The sequence below is a fragment of the Polypterus senegalus genome, chromosome 3, assembly GCF_016835505.1.
Source record: "Polypterus senegalus isolate Bchr_013 chromosome 3, ASM1683550v1, whole genome shotgun sequence".
In the NCBI taxonomy this organism is placed as follows: domain Eukaryota; kingdom Metazoa; phylum Chordata; class Cladistia; order Polypteriformes; family Polypteridae; genus Polypterus; species Polypterus senegalus.
The window spans coordinates 199531019-199553303 of NC_053156.1; the positions used below are offsets into that span (position 1 = coordinate 199531019).

The window sequence follows — 22285 nt, forward strand, 5'->3', positions numbered from 1 at the left end:
TCTTATTTATGTCTCCTCAGCTCATGTAACAGATTTGTATATCTCTGTTGTAATAGAAAAGAATCTCAAAGAATTGGTTACAAAAATAAGGCACCTTGATCGCACTGTGTACAGTAATCCCTCGCTATATTGCGCTTCGACTTTCGCAGCTTCATTCTATCGCGGATTGTAAATGTAAGCATATCTAAATATATATCACGGATTTTTCTCTGGTTCGTGGATTTCTGCGGACAATGGGTCTTTTAATTTATGGTACATGCTTCCTCAGTTTGTTTGCCCAGTTGATTTCTTACAAGGGACGCTATTGGCGGATGGCTTAAAAGCTACCCAATCAGACGCTCCGGACGCCCAATCAGATGCTACGGACGCTCCCCTAAAAAATGCCGCTTTATCGCGGTGCTTCGGCATACTTAAAAGCCCAAAAGCACGTATAGATTTTTTGATTGTTTGCTTTTCTGTCGCGCGCTCTCTCTCTCTCTGACATTCTCTGCTCCTGACACGCGTTCTTTGAAGAGGAAGATATGTTTGCATTCTTTTAATTATGAGAAAGAACTGTCATCTCTGTCTTGTCATGGAGCACAGTTTAAACTTTTGACTAAAGGGTGTTATTTCATGTCTAGAGGGCTCTAATAATGTTAACAGTGTGGGAGAGTTTATAAGGGCTTAAAATATATAAAAATAACCATACAAACATATGGTTTTTAATTCGCGGATTTTCATCTGTCGCGGGGGGTTCTGGAACACAACCCCCACGATCGAGGAGGGATTACTGTAATGCTACACTGATCTGTTAAACCACAAAACCCATGCGTTAGCCATGTCCTGGATGCATCACATTTCTTACTCTAATTAAAGCCTCATTCCCCTAATGAACCTCATCCTCTTCTGTACATGCAGCTTCTTAGCTAAGCATTCATTCTTCCTTTCACAGCATAGCCTACATAGCTGGCCTCCTTCACGGAGCTTGGAGCTTGTCACTTAATCCCAAATGATTGTTGAAATGTTATACAAAGTTAGATTTTTTTTCTTTTGCACCCTCTCTGCTGTACCTGATGTGTGGGTTTGAGAGGCAGTAGCCATCTTGGTTGTCTTCCGAAAGGAAGGGCAACCATCTTGTCCATTCTCTCAAAGGAACTTGGTTGCAGTCCAAGAAGGGGTGGCCAGGTTCAAGGTTTCTTTAGTCATGTTTACACAAGAAAACATGAAGTTTGTATTCTCAGTTCCATCTAATGATTGAGAGAAAAAATCAAAATGCAAGACAGATTAAGATAAGGCAGTGCATGTTTATCCAAAAATGCTTACAGGATGCATATCAAACCTGTCTTTCTCCAGTATTCCTTATTAAAAAGTTGTATGGCACTAGGAAGAAAGGAATTTCTAGAGAGATTTGTGTGGGTTTTCAAAACTTCTATCCTTCCTAATTTACAGAAGTTAAGTTCCAAATGTAATGGATGTCTATCACCAGTTGAAGATTTCCATTTTCTTTAGCGTTTTCCTTTTACACACACTTACCCAAGAATCTTCATCAACCACAATTTTAGCTGCATGCTTAGTAATCTACTAAACTACAGACTACTAAACCAGACAATAAAGCTGAAAGTGTCAACAGACTGGATCATACTTCAATAAAAGGATAACATAAGGTCTACTTTACTGTAAATAGTTTGAGTTTATTTATTTATTTTTTTTTTTGTATTTCTATTCCAGTTAAGTTTGCTATCTATGTTAGTTCCTAAGTATTTATATTCAGTCACTATTTCTACCTCCTCTCCCAGAACAGCAAATGGTGAATATACAGTGTCACACATGTGCGATTAGGAGGCAGTCAAAGAGCCTAAAGGTCAGTGAAACATCGCGAGATAGAGGGTTGTCACGTGGTACTTACCTGAATCTCTTTTGCTCAACAGAAAACTTGAAGAAAAATAATTCCTCTACATCCAGATTCCAAAATGGCAGCGACAACGTCACTTCCGGCCCACCATGATGACGTCACTTCCGGCTCCATCAATCCACCTCACTTCCGTCCCATCATGATGACGTTGTTTCCGGTTCCTGTTTTCAACGTCACTTCTTGCCAACCATTTCCTGTCCCATAATCCTTTCCTACGGTGGCTCTGAAGGGCAAAGCGCAAAAACAAATTCAACAACAAACCAAATGAAAAAACAAAATAAAAAAAAACCACAATGAAATTAATTAATATATGAAAACATAAAGTTAACAGTAAAAAGTGAGGGCATAAACTTAGCAAATAGTGAGAGCGTAACATTTACAATTTAATTACAGAGCATGAAATTAACAAAAAGTGAGAGCGTGAAATTAACCAAAAGAAAGAGTGTGAAATGAACAAAAACGACAGCATGAAATATACGTTAAGAAGCTGCAGCATGCAATCAACAAAAACTGAAAACGGAAATGGTTGCAGCATGAAATCAACATTAAGAGGCCGCAGCATGAAATCAACATTAAGAAGCCGCAGCATGAAATCAACAAAAACTGAAAACGGAAGTGAACTTCACAGCGGAAACAGCATTTTGAAAACGGAAATGTCCACACCGGAAATGAGACTTTCAAAACGAAATCTCTGCATGCGTAGTTAGAAGAGAAATCTGTGCAACGATATCTTCAACCGATCAAATTTAAAGGTGAAATGCAGAATATTCTGTATATTTTAAACCTATATTTTAACTGTATACATGCAGTGTGACGACTGCAAGGGTCTGTAAACGTTTATCTCCTGAGCATTGAACATGTTAAGTGCGGGAAAGTCCGCTTCAGTGAAGGGTGTTGATAGTTGGTTGTAATAATTGCCCAGATTTCATAAGAAACGACGAACATATACTGGTTGTTCTTGTTAAATATAATCCCTTTACAACTACAGTTTTTGTGACTTCCTGGTAATTAAAAACGAAAACGTTGTCTTGGGAAACTGAGCAAAACGTTTAACATCTTCACAAACTTTTAAAATAAAAAAGTCAAACTTGAACTAGATAACTGCGGCTACTCCCTGTCGTGTCCGCTTGTTTTGTCCCTATTGTGGCAGTCAGCTGGGCATGGGCGCTGCGCCAGCTTTTTGTTCCACCTGTGGGCGATCACTTGCCTTTCTGCCGTCAGGTGACCAATCGTCCTTGGCGCTGGGAGGACCACCAACAGGTAATATGACTCTTGCATTTAAGTATATGTAATTTTTTTCGCTACAGTACTTTGTGCGCGCTAAAGCGAATAACCCTTTTGAAAATGTTTAGGGCGCCAGCATCCTGAAAATTCTCCAACACTGGCGGAGTTTTTTCGTTTCAAAGAAATAAAAAACAAAGAAAGATCCGTTAATTTTACCACTAAAAGAAAGTCTCAGAAGGATACTGTAAGTTGTGTACAGGTACGTCTGAATATTTTAAATATTACAGCGTGAAATATATTTTTAAAATCTGTTCAATTACTAATTAAAGGTATAGTTATTTACGTCGTCTTACTCATTTATTTTATGAAACATATCAATGAATATATAAATGAACATAAATGCGTTTTTTTAATTCTGATTGTAATTTCTCAGTTCCAATCCAGTTTATGCAAAACTATTTTCTTTTTATTTATTTTATCATGTTGTTTCATTATTTCTTTCTTCATTACTTTTTCTGTATGTAGATTAATGTAGGAATTATGAGGGATTGTGGAGGAATGTTAAAAAAAGAAAGAGGCAGGACATTAACACTTCGAATTTCTTCAAGAAGTTCCAAAAATGAACTTTTGCACGCTGCTGAGACAAAACTCTGCACATTCAACAATGATTTACCACCAGGCCCATATGTGCTTTTGTATGCTGATGGGAGTCTTGTTAATAAAATACCAGGATCTGCAAATAATTTTATACTGCAAGACTACAAAAATGAAATTGGCAAACAATTTAACAGAATAACATTCTTCATCTGCCCAGAGGCTGAATACAATAAATTAGGTAGGTTCAGAATCAATTACTATTTAAGTATTTGTGTATATTTAATTACAAATCACAGAAGCAAAGGGTTAACTTTTAAAAGTTAATTGTTTTGTAAATAGTAGTAAAATAACTTATACAGTTTGATGGGTTGATCAGTTCCTAGTTATGCACAACTTGTGACAACCTGTTTAAAAATGTAAAAATTTTACATTTTTCGTAGTTTTTTAAGGATGTATCAAAGTATGTTTATTACTTAAATGACTATCAAGAAAGAAAATAAATATTGTGGTTTTTAGTGATTTATTTGAAAATATATGCATGAGGAATTTGAGCATCTTGTACATTATTAGTGAGTATATATACTCAACTGTTTAGGATATAATTCTGCATTTTTAGTTGGTGGTTAACTTTTAATTATTTAACTAATATTTTTGCAGAAAATGACAGTAGTGATCCTGAAGAAGTGACTATTCATCCAAAACATAAAATAGAAAAGGACTCTCTCAATGATACTGTGGTAAACAATCAATCAAGCAATCAATTAATTAATTAATAGGTTTATTCATTCATAATCAGCTCAGCTAAACCTTTCATAGTGAAATGTAGTGTAAGTAGCGCTTAAAATAAAACAGTTGTCATAATGTTTCACCCAAATGTTCTGTATAAACAGCTAACTAGCAAGTGCATTGTGTAGAAACCCAGTTACTGTTTTAATTTGTAATTATGTTTTTTTTTTTTGGAATTCACTTTTATCTTCCAGCTTTTTGTCCACAGCTCCCCCAGGGAAAAAAATGAAAATCTAACTGCAAGGAGTAAAGATGTGGTAAATCTGAAATGTTTGTTCATGCTTATCCTGTGTATACGGTTTAATATTTTTTTCTTATCTTTGATTACTTTACTCTGATATACTTTACTAATACATATACTATCTACCTTACTGCTTTGTGGTGACACTAATAATATAATTTTACAGCAATCTTTTTTTATTAAAGATGAATTTAATAACCTTTTGTACTAAAGATAAGGAAAAAGTTGGAATTTAATTGTCTGTCCACACCAGGATTAGAGGGGATGGATTAATCAGGGATTCCCAAACTCGGTCCTGGGGACCCACTGTGGCTGCAGGTTTTCGTTCCAACCAGCTTCTGTTTTTAATTGGACTCCTGGGCTAATTAAGTGAACTGTTATTGCCCAGATTCTGTGATTTGGGAACAATGTAGAAATTAGAAAACTAAGGTTGGTTAAAAAAAATGTAATAAAATGTACTAAGCAGTTCAATGGGTAAAAATGTATTTTTCTTTCTTTTTAACATTTTCATTCTACTTTTTCAGGTGTTCTAGATGTTTAATTAATCCAATTATTTACTAATTGGTGGGTCTGACGCTAAAGTAGTTGCAGCTTTTCATTATTCAGTGTCATTTGCCTGGGGGTCTGCTCTGCTCGCTTTTTATTGTCATTATTAAGATACAATGAAGGCTGCAAACTGCACAGAGAAAGGGCAAACTATAATGAAATCAACAAAAAAAGAGTTAAGTATTTCAATCAATAGCAAATATAGAAATATTTCTAAATGTCTTATAAATGTAAAAATCATGCTGCAGTGCTTTTCTGAATGTAGAATAAGAGAAGAAGAAAAAAAATACCAGCTAATTAAATGAGATCAGTGCTATCAGTTATTATCACTGATTATGAATCTGGTGGGAACAAAAACCTGCAGCCACAGTGGGCCCCGAGGACCGAGTTTGGGAATCCCTGGATTAGATTGTATTCCATTCAGTGCTGGTTAGAGATCTGGTGTTCAAATAAAAGAAGAGTCTTTGTGATTAATTTGGATGATTTTTGAGAAAGGCCTGGAGTTTTCAAGAGAGATGGTTTTCATCCTGACTAAAGAGGATCTTTTAATTTATCTGAAAATATGACAGCAAAACTACCTGGCTGACTGATCAGAGTTCATCCCAGGACACAGCCTTCTTATCATCACAGGCGCTTGTTTATCCCACCTGTAACTTTTCTGGAGCTGGTGCCTAAAATTCCTGCTATGGGGCATTTTTAAATTAGCTACTTTAGCAAAATCTAAATGAATTAATACTCATATTATAAAGAGCACAATTAGACCAAAGGTTATAAAGAGATCCTCCACTAGGAGTAACTGCATTAGTAACAATTTCAGTTAAAACAAAAAATATAACAGTAGTTTAAAACCATGTTTGCAGTTTAAAATGCAGGTTGCTACAAATTCTCACTGACTGAATTGTTGTTTTCATCTCCTCTGTTGTTAACTGGCCATAGTTCAACAATTAATCAAGGAACAGATAGTGCTGAGCTCTGTTTATCTCAATACGTTTTATGTACTCATTATATAATTAGAAAAGTTGTAATTGCATTTTACCTGAAAACTTGACACAGAGCTCAGTGTCTGCATTAAGTTAAAAGTGCTGTACAAAAATGAGAATTTAATTGAATTAAAATACAGTATTAGTAAATTACTGTAATTCTGTGCCTGTTGTGTTTGTTACTTTAAACTGTTTTGATTTTCAGTTTCTGTTTTAATAGATGTCTTTGATTAATCGTGTATCAAATGAAAAGCAAAATATGGCAAGCACATCATCAAAGGATGTTTCCACAAGCTACACTAGTGTTAGTACGGGTTCACATTGCTACAGGTATTATCAACAATGCTACCTATATAATTTCCGTTGAATATGTTGCTGAACAAAGTATTTTATAGTATCTCAATTGTTATCAATATTACATGTATTAATAGACACAAATTAAAACTTTTTTTTCTTTTCATTATTTAGGATGAATACCACTTAAAGTACATTTGCAAACCAAGCAATTTAAAATTAGTAATGTCTTTAATGCATGCCTTAGGACTCAAATCATCTTCAAATGTAACATTCAAATAAGAGGATACTCTTACAAATGTAATATATATGTAAATAATCACGTTTTCATATTGATTCTAGACAAGAACCGGTCATTCAGCCCAACAAAGCTCACCGGTCCTATCCACTTAACTCTTCTAAAAACACATCAAGTCGAGTTTTGAAAGTCTCTAAAGTCCAACTGTTTACCACACTACTTGGTAGTTTATTCCAAGTGTCTGTGATTCTTTTTGTAAAGAAAAACTTCTTAATGTTTGTGTGAAATTCACCCTTAACAAGTTTCCAACTGTGTCCCCGTGTTCTTGATGAACTTATCTTAAAATAACAGGCTCGATCCACTGGACTAATTCCCTTGATCATTTTAAACTCTTCGGTCAGGTCTCCTCTTAATCTCCTTCTCCTTAAACTGTAAAGACTCAGCTCTTTTAATCTTTCCTCATAACTCATCCCCTGTAGCCCTAAATCAGCCTAATCGCTCTTCTCTGGACTTTTTCTAGTGCTGCTATGTCCTTTTTTGAATTTTATTAGTTTATGTAGTAGTGTCGCACATTAGCCAGATTGTTACTTATGGGCAAAGTAATAATAAATGTAATTTATTTAAAATTTCTTACAATATAAAAATACAATAAGATAAGAAGAACAACGTAGTAGATTTCATGGGTGGGATCGTCCAGTTTGTCTATAGGCAACATTTTGAAATTCATCACTTTTACTATTGATCCTTCTATCTCAATATGTAATTGCTTTCTTATTTTTTCCAAGAACATATACAGAGGTTTACGCTCCAATTCTAGTTGAAAGTGATACTAGTAGCTCATCAGAAGATGAATTTGCTCACAATGTTGATTGGTAAGTTTCTGTGGTAACACTTTCTCTTCCAGTCTGAATAAATGTAGTTAATATGGTAATTATTGTTATTTAATAATGATTTAATATCTGTTTCATTTATATGTTCTTTAGAACAACTCATGGTTATCTTTTAAATTAATGTGTGTGTTTTATAGTCTGTCAGCAATGAGTAAAATCTTGTTATATATCCTACAGAGGATGTTGCTTTTTTCATATACTTTTTCCTCAGTAGTTGACTTATACTGGTTATTTGTAAAAAGTAAATTTTATTTCTCCTGTTTTTTTATTTTTGCATACAGTTTTAATGACAAAATAGTTAGTGTGGAAGACATCCTGGAAAATTTAGCTATGCAAATTAAGCCTGAAAAAGTCTCACGGTTCAATATAAACAGAGCTGACATTTGGGATGGAGCTCTACGTGGTTTTAAGCGTTCATCCTTTGATCCAGCACACACCATTTTAGTGAAATTCAGTGATAATACTGGCTACATGGAGAGTGGCATTGACACAGGAGGACCCAAGCGAGAATTTTTAGAACTCCTAATGCAACATCTTAAAGACAGAACACTATTTGAAGGAAGGGAAACTGAAAAATACTTGACCTGTGACAGTGCTGGTGAGTATTATGAGCTGTCACATCCTGTAGTGGACTGACATCTTGTACGTGTATGATTTCTTGTCATTTGCCCAGTGTAGCCATTATATAATGTGCATTAACTATGGCTGAAATAAGTTAATTTAAGCAATGGGTAGTTGAATGGATGTGGTGACTGGTTTTGCACTTTGTTTTTGTTTTAGCATTTGATAATGATAAGTATTTCATCATTGGGCGAATGATCGCTGTGTCCATGGTTCATGGTGGTCCTGGGCCACAGTTCCTTTCGAAAAACTTGTTCAACTATGTTTTATGTGAAGGTAACTTTTCCCCTGATACAAAAGATGTTTGTGATCCAGAAATACAGATGATGCTACAAAAGGTATTACGTGACTTAAATGCACAGTAATACAGTAATGCTTCTTCCACAGAATGTTTTAGTGTTTTTTGAAAATTGTATACTTCATTAATTAGGATTGTTTGTGAGAAAACTAAACTGATATTTATTTCACTGTGCTAACATTGTTTTGTTTGTCTATGCATGTTTCATGCAAATATATAAGTACATATTATTTGTAATGTATTTGATTTTAATACAATAAATTAGATTGTTATGTAATACATGAGACCCTTTTTAATTTGAAATGCTCTGTGTATATGTGTTCCATTAGGCTACCATACTTAGATGTGTGTCTCCTAGCCCGCAAGGTAGTCAATGCTATGGGGTAATCCGGGGAATAAATAGGATCTCCTTTGCATCCCTGTTGTCATCAGTGTATTTGAAGATAGATATTGTAATAGTATTTTTCTGTTTTAAATGTTTTGGAACCCTGGACATGTCAAATATTTGATGTCCTTTGGTAGTGGCTATTACTAAATTACTTTTATAATGCCTCCAGTTTCTACAAAGCAGTTAGATTTAAAAAAAATTGTGTACAGATAATGTATATAAAGAACCATACATAATATGTGTAAAAACAACTAAACAAACAAAATATGCTTCTATAAATCTAAATGTTAAAGTAATTAAAAAAGTTGGTTTAATACCCCTTGGGTTCCTTTTTGGGCAGGTGCTATAAATTTGTTTGCAAACTTTTGAATTAATATACTTTTCATATTTTAAAAATGCATTCTTTTCTTTGTGACTGACTGCTATTAATGTTACATTTTATTATAACTTTGAAATGAATTAGATCAAGTCATCGTCCTCAGTGGAATGTCTTAGGAGTATAGTGGAGGTGCATGCTACAATGCTTATGATAGCGGGATGTCTTTGCCATGTTATCAGGGAGCTTTCTGATAAAGACAAAATTGTGGAAGATTATCTGAAGTGGTATTTTTTCACCAGAAATGCTGCTTGTATTCAAAGGTAAGCTGTAATAAATGCTTTATTTATAAATTCTAAAAGTTACCAAGATGAGGAAGTAGCATTTACATTAAACTAGAAGTGAACAAATGACACACTAGAGGGATTATGCCTCTTGACCAGCATGGAAGTGTCTCAGAATTCCCCAGGAGGATTTGGCAAAAGATATTGAAGATTCAATGACATTTGTCTAGCTGAGCATGTTGCCACCATGATTTTCATCAGAATAAATGTAATGAAAGTGAAATTAAGTAGTAGTTAATAGCTAATCCAAATTTTCATGTATTGCTGAGGAATGTGGCACATACAATATACCACATGACTTTAGTCATATACTGTATAAACTAGCAGCAGCAAAGAATATAGGGTAATGGTGAATATATCATGTCATTTTCTAACCCGGTTAATTCAGGTGAGGGTTACAGGAGGGCTTAAGCCTATCCCAGCTAGAATAGGACAATAAGCAGGAACAAACTGTTGACAGGGCGCTAGTCCATTTCTGGGCAATCTCACACACACATACACTAACCACATCAAACACACACTAGAGCCAATTTAGTGTCACCAATTACCTAACCTATATGTCTTTAGACAGTGGGAAGAAACCAGAGCACCACCCAGAGGAGTCCCAATCAGTGATGGGAAGAGCATGCAAACTCCATGCAGGAAGGATCCAGGACACAAACCTAGGTCTCCTTACTGTGAGTGTACCAGCTCTTCCACTGCCCCAAAATGTCACCCTTAAATGGTGACTGTTTCTTAATCGTTTGTATAGTGCTGGCATTCATTTGAAGTAATAAAAAATAGTACTACTAACATATTAATTTGCACTATAATGTATTATTTCTGAACACAGGAAATGTAAAGAAAAAAAATAGTAAACCCTGTTTTAGCAGCAAACATAGCAAAGCTAAAGGGAAGTCCAAATGCTTGTTTTATTATCAGTGTGTATGTGTGCTAGAAAGACTTGTTGGTTTTCATTGCAACAGTGTATTTACATTGTAGATCTGTATGTTCATAGCAATTACTTCTGTTGACATGTCAAAGATTTTGGAAACAATATCTCATTGTGAGTGCTCCTCAGAAAATGGCAAAAAGTGACACATTATAGTTTCTGTGAGAAATGCACTAAAACCAAGAAATGTTTGCATCTGTACTCCTGAGGTTCTAGCAAACAGTGCTGCAGATCTTATGGAAACATATCCTCAGAAGTTGACATCACAATATACAGGTGTGTGTTGATGGTCATATTAGTATGTGGTCCGTGTTTTTGGGCAACGCGTTTTATGCTTCACCGAGATCATAATGTGACATGCATTACATTCTCAAACCTGCCTAATCCCATTCATATTAGGGAGGAGTGGGTTGATGATTTATCTTGCATTGTGTTCAGGATTTAATATATTTGTTTATGTGAACTATATCTTTGGTCTTCTGGTATCATCCTGTTTGTCCAGGTTACATTTGGCAAATGTATCATATCATCAGGGCTTCTGCATTCCCTAAGCTGCTAAGCTATCCATAACATCTTATATAGTCATAACACTATATGCAGTAAGGATGACAGACACTGACCACCTTTCTTAACATGATGTACAGTACATCACAGTAATGAAATATCCTCTCTTGAGTATGTCCTTCCTTGGGCATTAAAGGTGGTTTTACATTGCCTGGTCTATATTGTCAACTCAGTCTCTTGGTAAATGCATTTTATTTATTGTTTTCTAATGACACTCACCTTGTAATATTCAGAGTATGAAATAAGTGCTGTATATAAAAACCTAATAATAACCTAATCTTTATTTGTATATGTTGTTTGCAGGTTCAAAGAAGGACTAGCCACACTAAATGTTCTTGAAGCAATGAAACAAAATCCATCAGGATTCATGAAATACTTCTGTTTTTCTGAGAAAAAAATAACAGCTGAAATTATAGAGAATCTTTTTAAAGCTGAGTTTAGCCAGCCTGGTAGCAACAGAAGACAAGAGGAACTGAGGATAGCTGCATACTGGGCAGACTACTTGTTAGATATTGAAGGTCTGAATTCAAGTATTGGAGAAAATATTTGTTTAGTATACTTACTGAAATATGTAATATTGTGTATAGTACATGTAGATTTTCACCTTACACAATTTATGAAAAAAACTACACTGAATGTAAGTGCAGCAGGAGACACACAAGGTTCTGTCCACAGGATGAGAGTTTGTATTCTGTGTGCCACAAGTTTAGAGTACAAATCAGCGTTCAATAATTTACTTCTGATAAACACACAACTAAGATGAACCAATTAAGCAATTTCTGCTTTTTTAACTTTTACAATTCATAGGCATTTTTAGCTGGCTAGCAATTTATGCATATACTGTATTAATTAATGAATTTATGCCTGTTATATTGGTTGTTTATTTCACCAACATTAAACTAAAGTTGTCACATCTCTTAACCAACAAAGAAATAAGGGTGTGGATCTCTCAGGGTGGTTCCAATTTATCATTAATGTTTAAAGATTACTTTTACTATGTGTTTTGGATTGATTAGATATTACTGTAATATTTTAATTAACACTGACTATTGTTTACAAAGCTTTATATACAGTACAGTATGACACCTAATCATAGGTTTGGGCTGCTATGCCACGTGATCAGGAATGGGACCAGCAAGAATAAATTATACAATGCAACAAAGCTGCTGACATTGGGGTTGCACAGTATAGTGTTACTGAATCTGAAGATATTAATCCAGATATTAAGGAAAGAGGAAAAGGAAAAACAGTTTGGTCAAAACACATGCATATAAAATAGTTATGCTTATCTGTACAATTCATTTTTGTGTATTTAGCAACAAAATTAAATGTGATGCACATCATGCATTATGCTATGCACAAAATGTATAATACTGGTTGAAACTGCTTGAAGTAATAACATCAAAGGACAACAGTGCTACAGATTCATTCTGGGTTTCATACTTCACAAAGTTTTAAACTTTAATAACGCATTCCAATAAAATGATTACATATTTAAGAAGCACAAACATGTTATATGAATTGTTTTGTTGTATGAATTATCTGCCTGCTGTTTAGAGATAGACACTTATCATCTCACTGTGTTAAATAGTGTGAGTGATCAATATGTAACAACTAGGGTGGGCCAGAACTTTGTTCAATGATGTGGTGCTATGAAAAAGAGGGCAATGTGAATGAGTTACTTAATATGTGAAACAACTGATATTAACATGTGCTTATATTTTCTTAGGTAAAACATCATTTGCTGAACCATCTTTGGAAGATATCCTCATGTTCTCAACTGGTGTTTCCTCAATCCCACCAATCGGCTTCCATCCAAAGCCAACAGTTAATTTCTTGCATAATGAGTCACCATATCCCATTGCTCAAACATGCACCAATTCTTTAAGCATCCCCATACATAAAACATATGATAAATTCAAATATCATATGAATTTTGGTATTTTAAACTCACCTGGATTTGGACAACACTAAATTCTGATATAATTAATGAAAGAATACCAATCATCATATATTTTTGCCAGCCCTGAACTTGCTCTTTCATTACATTTTCCACAAAAATTATACTATTAGCTATGTCAGTTATTATGTTTTGAACGTTTTTGGCTAATTTTACATTTAAAGTTGCTTGAGTTCATTTTGCAAACATGGACATTTTTTCTTTAATACCGAATAACCAGGATCTTCCATCAGTCATTTTTCACGTAATTTCATTTTGGTCAGTTGTGCACAGTTACATTTTGTTTGCAATTATGTTATTAATGATGTTAATTTTTCAGAGAAAGGAAGTTGCTAAGTTTTATGTTTATACATATTTTGTGTAAATAGAAATTTTACAATGTAATACTAAGAGCTTTTTTTATATTTCATATTATGTAATGTTTTAAACCATACTTTTGAAATAGTTTGACTTGAACCTTGTTAATGTTGCTTCCCTGAGATGTACCATTGAAGTGATCTTGTTGTTATTAAACAAACATTTGTAAAATTAATGTTCATTTTCAAATAAAATATGATGGTTGACTTCAATTTCCAGTTCAATTATAATTATTTTGGTAATCGACTTTTGAACAGAAACAGTCTATCCTGTTTAACCTTTCCTGACACTTACAAGTTCAAGAAACAAAAACATTTAATTGTTTAACTACTGTCAACCTTTAATTGTACATCAGTAAAAAAAAAAAAGAAAACACAATATTTTACTACTTCTTACACTATTCAAACTGCCAAGGTACTTATAGCTCACAATCCTGTTTAAGGATTTTATTACATCATTTAACATCATTGTAGCTGAACCTCTCCAAAACAATGTATCCAATGCAAACTTGGACAATTGTACAAATCTCTGATTTCTGACTCTAAGGATAGCAGATTCTAGGCTGTGGAACAGGGTAGACATGTAAAAGTGTCCCTGCTCAGAAACATGGGATTGCCTCAGGGACATTTTCTGTCTCCAGCCATTTGCTCTTTGTACAACAATGACTGCACCTCTACTGGTTTGACTGTAAAACTTGTAATGTGTGATGATTATGTCATTCTATATGCCAGACTGCAGAAGGCCACAAGGAGCCATGAGAAAATATGAAATCTTTTGGGTAGCAGGGAGGATAGTATACCTAAAAGCAGAACGATACAAACAAGTTGCGTCATTTTAAACTATAAACCATTGTTTTATGTGCATTCTTTCCTGATCAGTCAAAACCGGTGAAATACCTGTTGTTGCCCCCAGCTTTTACTTAATAACGACCTATAGAGAAAAAAGTGAAAATGAAATTCTACAAATATTAGTTTTTAATCATGTGTTTATTGTATATTGTAAGTTATATTGTCACCATTGGTGCATCTACTGTTGAAAGATTAAATAATGCTTGTCACTGTTGCCTTTTTATTGTTATATTTGCAGCTGGAACACACAAATTCATAACAACTAAATTTCATGGTTGTGAAGGTTAATTCAAATCAATTCAATTTGTGTTTCAATTTGCAAGTCCTGTCTACAGGTGGTTTCTGGTACATGCTTGATGGTGCTGGAATAACTAATTTAAATTATGCAAGATCTAAAAATGCACTCGGGAAAGAGAATACCCAAAATATATTTATTTAAATATAAAGTGTTACAATATTAGCTAAAATAAATGAGAGAAGTAATAGTACTTTACATGCGACATACACAAGAAAAAACAAACCACATTGATACATACTACAAAATATTCAGGTATTACAAATTTCTTTTAGCCTCAAAAATAATTCTACAGCAGATCTCCATGTGAGTGGAGTTTGTAAATTGTACTGCTGCTTTATGAAATCTAAATATTCTTGTATGGTTTCATCTCCACAATTGCAAATTTCCTTGCATTGTGTTGCCAGTTGACGAAGCTTCTCTTCTGAAACAACGTATCCAAAGTTTCTTGATTGGAATCTAGACAAATAAGTAATATGTTTAAAAGAAGAAAAAAAAAAGAATATATTCAGAAGTCTATACAATTAATTGAGTACTGTGTAGTCGAAACTTGAGAACATTCTTAAAATGAATCATACAATTTTAAAATCTGTAACTCTTCCCTTACAAACTTAGCTCTTTACTTTTACTGATGATTAAAACAAAGAAAACTTAGTCCTGGCAAGATATTTTTTTATATTTTCTAATTATTCTAAATTGAATTGAAACTGTCGATTTACATATATCCATTTATTCATACCTATGTGGTAGGCTAAAAATCTCACTGGGAATTCCAGAAGGACAAGCTGACATCCTTGAGGGTCTAATTCTGTGTTGGTTCCAGAGGTCTTTAAATTCATTCAAATCCTTTTGCATCAATTCAAGAAAAGCAAAGCGCAGCAAACATTTATGCTGGTGGCTACCACTGAAATTGCCAGAATCTTTCAGATCCACCAGGACTTCCATCCAGAACTGTGACCTGAATGAAACGAAATGCAAGAGCTACTTAAATATAGCTTTGGATGCATTTTAATTGCGTTTTTTAAATTGTTTTGTTTACTGAAGTAATAAAGCTTTCAGTGAAGGGCAATCAGTAAAATATATCACTGAAAAGGTTATGGACTGGAAAACTGCACGCAGTTACACATTTAAAATAAATCAAGTCTATGATGCAGGGGGCAAGCTGTTTTTTTTAACATTATTCATAAACATTTTGCAGTTATTAAGTAAGTTACGACTGCACTTACTATACCAATATATATACACAAATATTCTTACCATTGCTTTCTGAAATGTGCCCACCAGGATTATATTTTCTGATTCATTACAGAAGTACCATAAACATGACTAGCTGCACCAGCAAAGTGGTCGTTTCCTTGAGAGCGCAACGTGCACTGCATTGCTGCTATCAAGGTGTTTTCTGTTCCAATCCGTCCTCAGTCTCATTGGTACAATCCCAAGTTTTGCTACACAAAGCACATAATTTGTTGCAATTACTGCTGGGTTATTATTCGTTGGTCCGCATGAAAGCCATAAAATCTTTCTTGAAAAGCCATCGATGCACCTGCTTATTGCTATGCCGTAAGGCTTTAATTTATCATATCCATCTACATGCCAAACGTAGTTTGGACGCAGTGAGTGGTACACTCTTGGACAAATCTCCTTGTCCTCCTAGCTGAAGTTGCAGACGGATTAATTTCAGACAACAAATTCATGACATCACGTCGCCTCACGCGCGGTTTATATTTCTGCAGTAACACCTGATGCATCATTCTATATCCAAGAAGCTGACCCGGCCCTTGTATCTCGATCTCCATGGCCTCACGCACTTGACTTATATTGGAGTAATTCCTACGTTTTGATAATCCCAGTTCTTTCAGGCGCATTTTCAAACTTCTTAAACACATACTTATTCCGTGATAAATTTTCAAAAAATCTAGAATGACCTCATATTTGTATCCTGCGTAGAAGTACTGCGTAATCCAATCGGTGACCAAAAGTGTGTGTTCATTCCCACTGACTAAAATAAAAAATAAATTACATTTACGCTTATGCGTCAGTTTGTCACTTACCATATTTTGTATGATCATGTCATGCTAATTGCAGGGTAAGAGAAAACAGTAAAATGCAAGAGACATATTACCTGTTTGTGGTCCTCCCAACGCCGGACGATTGGTCACCTGACGGCAGAAAGGCAAGTGATCGCCCACAGGTGGAACAAAAAGCTGGCGCATCGCCCGTGCCCAGCTGACTGCCACAATAGGGACAAAACATTGTCTGCCTTTGGAGAATGAGAACGTTTGTTACAGGAAGAAGTGCAGTATTTGTAACAAAACAGTAAAATGAATGGTAAACCCTCGTTGGGGCGCAAACCCACCTACTGCCCCGTCCATGCCCCCCGCGTCCGCAATACCACATGTGTTTGCACCATCGACCCACCAAATGGGACCACAACCAAATAAAGAGAAAGAAATCCATGCGCGTTTTCGCACTCAAAACTTTCTGATAAAAAATATGTTATTAATAACACTTCGCGAGGAGTAAGAAGAAGCCGACACGACAGGGAGTAGCCGCAGTTATCTAGTTCAAGTTTGACATTTTTATTTTAAAAGTTTGTGAAGATGTTAAACTTTTTGCTCAGTTCCCCAAGACAACGTTTTCGTTTTTAATTACCAGGAAGTCACAAAAACTGTAGTTGTAAAGGGATTATATTTAACAAGAACAACCAGTATATGTTCGTCGTTTCTTATGAAATCTGGGCAATTATTACAACCAACTATCAACACCCTTCACTGAAGCGGACTTTCCCGCACTTAACATGTTCAATGCTCAGGAGATAAACGTTTACAGACCTTTGCAGTCGTCACACTGCATGTATACAGTATAAAATATAGGTTTAAAATATACAGAATATTCTGCATTTCACCTTTAAATTTGATCGGTTGAAGATATCGTTGCACAGATTTCTCTTCTAACAACGCATGCAGAGATTTCGTTTTGAAAGTCTCATTTCCGGTGTGGACATTTCCGTTTTCAAAATGCTGTTTCCGTTGTGAAGTTCACTTCCGTTTTCAGTTTTTGTTGATTTCATGCTGCGGCTTCTTAATGTTGATTTCATGCTGCGGCCTCTTAATGTTGATTTCATGCTGCAACCACTTCCGTTTTCAGTTTTTGTTGATTTCATGCTGCAGCTTCTTAACGTATATTTCATGCTGTCGTTTTTGTTCATTTCACACTCTTTCTTTTGGTTAATTTCACGCTCTCACTTTTTGTTAATTTCATACTCTGTAATTAAATTGTTAATGTTACGCTCTCACTATTTGCTAAGTTTATGCCCTCACTTTTTATTGTTAACTTCATGTTTTCATATATTAATTAATTTTATTGTGTTTTTTTTTATTTTGTTTTTTCATTTGGTTTGTTGTTGAATTTGTTTTTGCGCTTTGCCCTTCAGAGCCACCGTAACGTTCAGCTCTACGGCATGTTCTCTTTAAATCCGACACTCTTTGGGTCTTTCATGGTATAACAATGCTAGAAGATTTTTTCACTGTCTTTTCAGGTGCAACTATGTCAACAGCAGCTCTCACTTTAGTATTAAATCTTTCCACCTTACTATTTACATTATCCTCGCTATTATAGTTGGCACTATAAACGGACTGATTGCTTAGAATGTTTGTAAGTTTTAAAGCTGCTGCTGAGTCAAAGAAGCATTTTTTAACAATATGCTTCTCATGGGTGATTTTTATCATTATTTCTATATTAAAAAGTAGAAGAAAATGGTCTGATACACAAATATCAGTGATCTGCTTTATATCAACTTTCAGTCCTTTAGTAATCACTAAGTCTAACGTATGACCTGCTTTATGTGTAGGCTGATTTACGAGCTGCTTCAAATCAAAAGAATCCAGGAGGTTCATAAATTCTTTTACTTTTATATCACACTGATTATCTATATGAAAATTAAAGTCGCCAACTATTAGGAGTGTGTCATAGTTGGTAATTAAAATTGACATTAAGTCAGAGAATTCCTCAAAAAAAGACGCATTGAATTTTGGAGGTCTATACACGGATAATACTAGAACTTGAGAATCTCCATGGATAATAACGGTGAGATACTCAAAGGACTTGAACTTACCAAAACTGACATCTTTACATTTTAACCGGCTCGAGTAAATGTTCGCCAAACCGCCTCCCCTTTTTCCCTGGCGGTCTGCACGAGTAAAACTGTAATCCGAGGCGCAGATTCGATTAAAGCAGCCGCTGTCTGAGTTAAGCCACGTTTCACTTAGTGCAATAAAATCTATTTTTTTATCACTAATAAGATCGTTGATAAAAAACGTTTTGTTAGTTAAAGCTCTAACATTTAATAATGCCATATTTAATGTTTCGGAGGTGCAGAGATGAATACTATGTGCGTTATTGATATTTGGAATAGGAACTAAATTATTTTATTAGCGCCGCTCTGTGTGTATTTTTTGTTTAATCTATGATCTGTTTTATAGTTTTAATACATTGTTCCTCTAAAATAGTAATTTTAATTAGATTATTGGAGTTTATGCCGTATTTCCTAGATTTTCTACGTGCATTGAGATTGCTTATTACAGTATTAATGTTGTGCACTTTAACGGAAGATTCTATTAAACACTTATCATGTCCTAGCACAACAGTATCATTTCGGAAGGGGTTAAGAGCAGAGATGGATAGTCAAGATAAACGAATTACCTTGGATATGTTTTCGGAGAGGACCCGGCGCCGAAACTGTTCGGATGCAGGCCATCACGCTTGAAGAAATGCGACCTTTCCAAAAAGAGATTCCAATTGTTGATGAAACCGACATCCTTCTTCTTGCAGAAACCCTGTAGCCAGTTGTTCAATCCTAGCAGACGACTGTAGTACTCGTTGGATCGTCTGGCGAGAGGTAGTGGACCAAAGCGAAGATCTTTGCCGATGGGGTCCTCTCCTTCGTGTCTTTAATCAAAGCTGCAAAGTCAGCCTTCAGGATTTCCGATTGTCGGTGCCTTATATCGTTTACGCCGGCATGCAAAACGATTGCTCCAACTGCCCTCTCCTTGTGTTTCTCGTAGACTGCTGGCGCACGTCTCATCACATCTCGGACATGAGCACCGGGAAAACCAGAAACAAACGATTTTGCATTAGGACATGCGACATTAAGGTTTCTAACGATAGAATCACCTACCACTATTACATCACCAGGGGCTGAAGGCGAACTGGGGACACGGAGAGGGTCAAACCGGTTCTGAGATAGGATGCTCGCCTGTGCCGATGGAGGTGCTCTGGCCTTGAACCCCCGCCTGCATAGCTGAAATCCACCGAGGTCATCAGCGGCGTCACTCCTACGAGACGCGGGGGTGACGTCGGCACAACGCAGGGTTGATGTTTCGCCGGTAACAGATGGCGAGGACGGTTTATCCAGCAGCCGGGCCTTCAGATCTCTAAGGTATCTCCATCAGGACAATAGTTTCTGAATCTGTTCGTCGAGTGCCTGGAGTTCTTCAACTATGATTTCAACGCGAGTTACCCCACCGTCGGCCATTTTCTGTTTCTGCTTCGTGCCCTAGGAGGAATGAGAGAGAGAGAGGTTAGCTGGGTGGAAGGGTGGCAACCTTCTAGCTTAAAAGATAATCTTTCAAAGCGAATAATAAAAGATCCTGGTCTAACAGTGTTTGATCCGCATACGCGGTAAGCCGCTGCTATCTCAGATTCTGCTTTAAAGTTGTCCCCGATTATTTTTGAAAAAAGTTTAGCTGCGAATTTCACAGGGTTTGAACTTTTTTGATTCTCAGACAGACCTTCAATTCTGACATTATACCTTCTGCTTCCATCTTCCAAAGCAGCCAGTTTGTCTCCGAGTCTTTTGCATTCGGAGCTGACATTTACTGCTTTTTCTTCGGCGCTGGCAGCTAAATTTTCCTCTATTTCAATCCGAGTTGTGAATGTCTCCTTGAGATCCTCCAATTTATAAGTAAGCGTGCTCAGTTTAATCGAGTTTTCCTGAATGTGCTCTTCAATTTTACCCAGCACTTGTCGCAGCTCAAGTTGCATCTCCTGTCACAGCCTTTCATTTACCTGTTGCAGTTCCAGCCGCTGCGTTTCGTTTGCCTGTTGCAGTTCCTGTTGCAGCCATTCATTTGCCTGTTTCAACTCCTGTCTCACTTCCTGTATCAGTTTCTCATTTGCCTTTACCCTTGCCTTCTCATTTGCCTTCTCACTTTTCTTTATATCTTGCATGAGCTCAGCGAACATCACCTGCAGTTTAGACATTTCAATTGTGCTTTCTTGTACCGTAGGTGAAGCGGCAGGCTCTACTGTAGCCGGTGTCCCCGCTGCTCCCGGCTCACGTGGAGTAATTGAAGCCGCGGACTGCAAGGCCTTTTCCAGTTTCAGGTGATCTTCCCCGATCAGTGAGCTACTGAGATCTGCACTCACGATCGTACATTCGCTCCCCTTTTCACTCTCAGCCGGCGAAGATGTAGCGGACCGTGGTCCCGAGAAGTCTGTACTTTCACCCATCTAATCCAGGTCTGTCTCTGAAAGGCCGTATCTTGAACTAGGGCTTGCTGATCTTAGCTTGGGTGTAGCTTTAGTTTTCGATTCTTTCGGACCCCCTTTCTTGTTGGCCATGTTTATATATGCTTACATATACTGTAGCAGTCCCTCTCGGGTTGAATAAATACAGGATATCTCAGGATAATAAGCAAATAATATGAAAAATAACACTGCTGCTCGTCTCGCATTGGACGAGACCAAAATAAAAGTGTGAAAATTAACATTACTTCCTAATGATAAATCCCAGTGGAAGCATGTAAAGTGAAAAGAGTAAAGGTCTCAGTACTAAGACCGGCGGGACACCATTTCTCACTTATGTGTGTAATGATGGATTACTTTCAGCACATTTCTGTACAGATTGGAATCGATTTTATAAATAAGAACTAAACCAAGCAAGAACAGTGTCTGTGAGCCCAATATTATCTAGACTGTGCAGTAAAATAAAATGGCCAATGGTGTCAAATGCTGCACTTAAGTCCTAACAACATAATTACAGTGGAGTTTCCTTCATCAGAGGATATCGGAATATCGTTTACAACACGTGTTAGTGCTGTTTTCTGTACTATGACCAGTGCAGAAACCAGACTGGAATTTTTCAAATTGTAATGTGTAAGGTGTTACTGAAGCTGATTGGTAGCTTCTTTTTGTAATATTTTAAAGATAAAGGGTAAATTTAAAATGGGTCTATAATTAAGTACAGTATGTGTGGGTCTAGGTTTGACTTTAAGTAATGGTTTAATGACTGACACTTTTAGTGCATCAGGTACTGTGCCATGCAATAATGAACTATTGGTAATGTTAAGAATAGGAACTGCAAGAACATCCATTGCAATTTTTACTGGATTTTAAAAAACTTTAAAAAAACTGCTAAAAACACATTACTTTAACATGGCATTCTCATAACTTTATTTTAGTTTAATCCTGATGTTCTGTATATTCAATTAATATAAATATAAATATAAATATAAATAAATAAATAAATATAAATAAATAAATATAAATATAAAGTAAAAGAATTTATGAACCTCCTGGATTCTTTTGATTTGAGACAACTCATAAATCAGCCTACACATAAAGCAGGTCATACATTAGACTTAGTGATTACTAAAGGACTGAAAGTTGATATAAAA

General features: G+C 35.7%; 1 protein-coding gene and 1 long non-coding RNA gene across 2 annotated transcripts; both read left to right on the forward strand.

Annotated features, from left to right (window-relative positions):
- Positions 1-8221: 8221 nt before the first annotated feature.
- On the forward strand, positions 8222-9533 carry LOC120526856. The gene is made up of 3 exons (XR_005633199.1): positions 8222-8285; positions 8468-8646; positions 9458-9533. It is a non-coding gene; the product is annotated as an uncharacterized LOC120526856 (long non-coding RNA).
- Positions 9534-9545: 12 nt separating this feature from the next.
- Positions 9546-13372, forward strand: LOC120526857 (G2/M phase-specific E3 ubiquitin-protein ligase-like). The gene is made up of 4 exons (XM_039749978.1): positions 9546-9633; positions 10795-10861; positions 11453-11667; positions 12879-13372. The coding sequence occupies exons 1-4, from the start codon at positions 9615-9617 to the stop codon at positions 13121-13123; spliced, it is 546 nt and encodes a 181-aa protein (XP_039605912.1). The 5' UTR covers positions 9546-9614; the 3' UTR covers positions 13124-13372.
- Positions 13373-22285: the final 8913 nt, after the last annotated feature.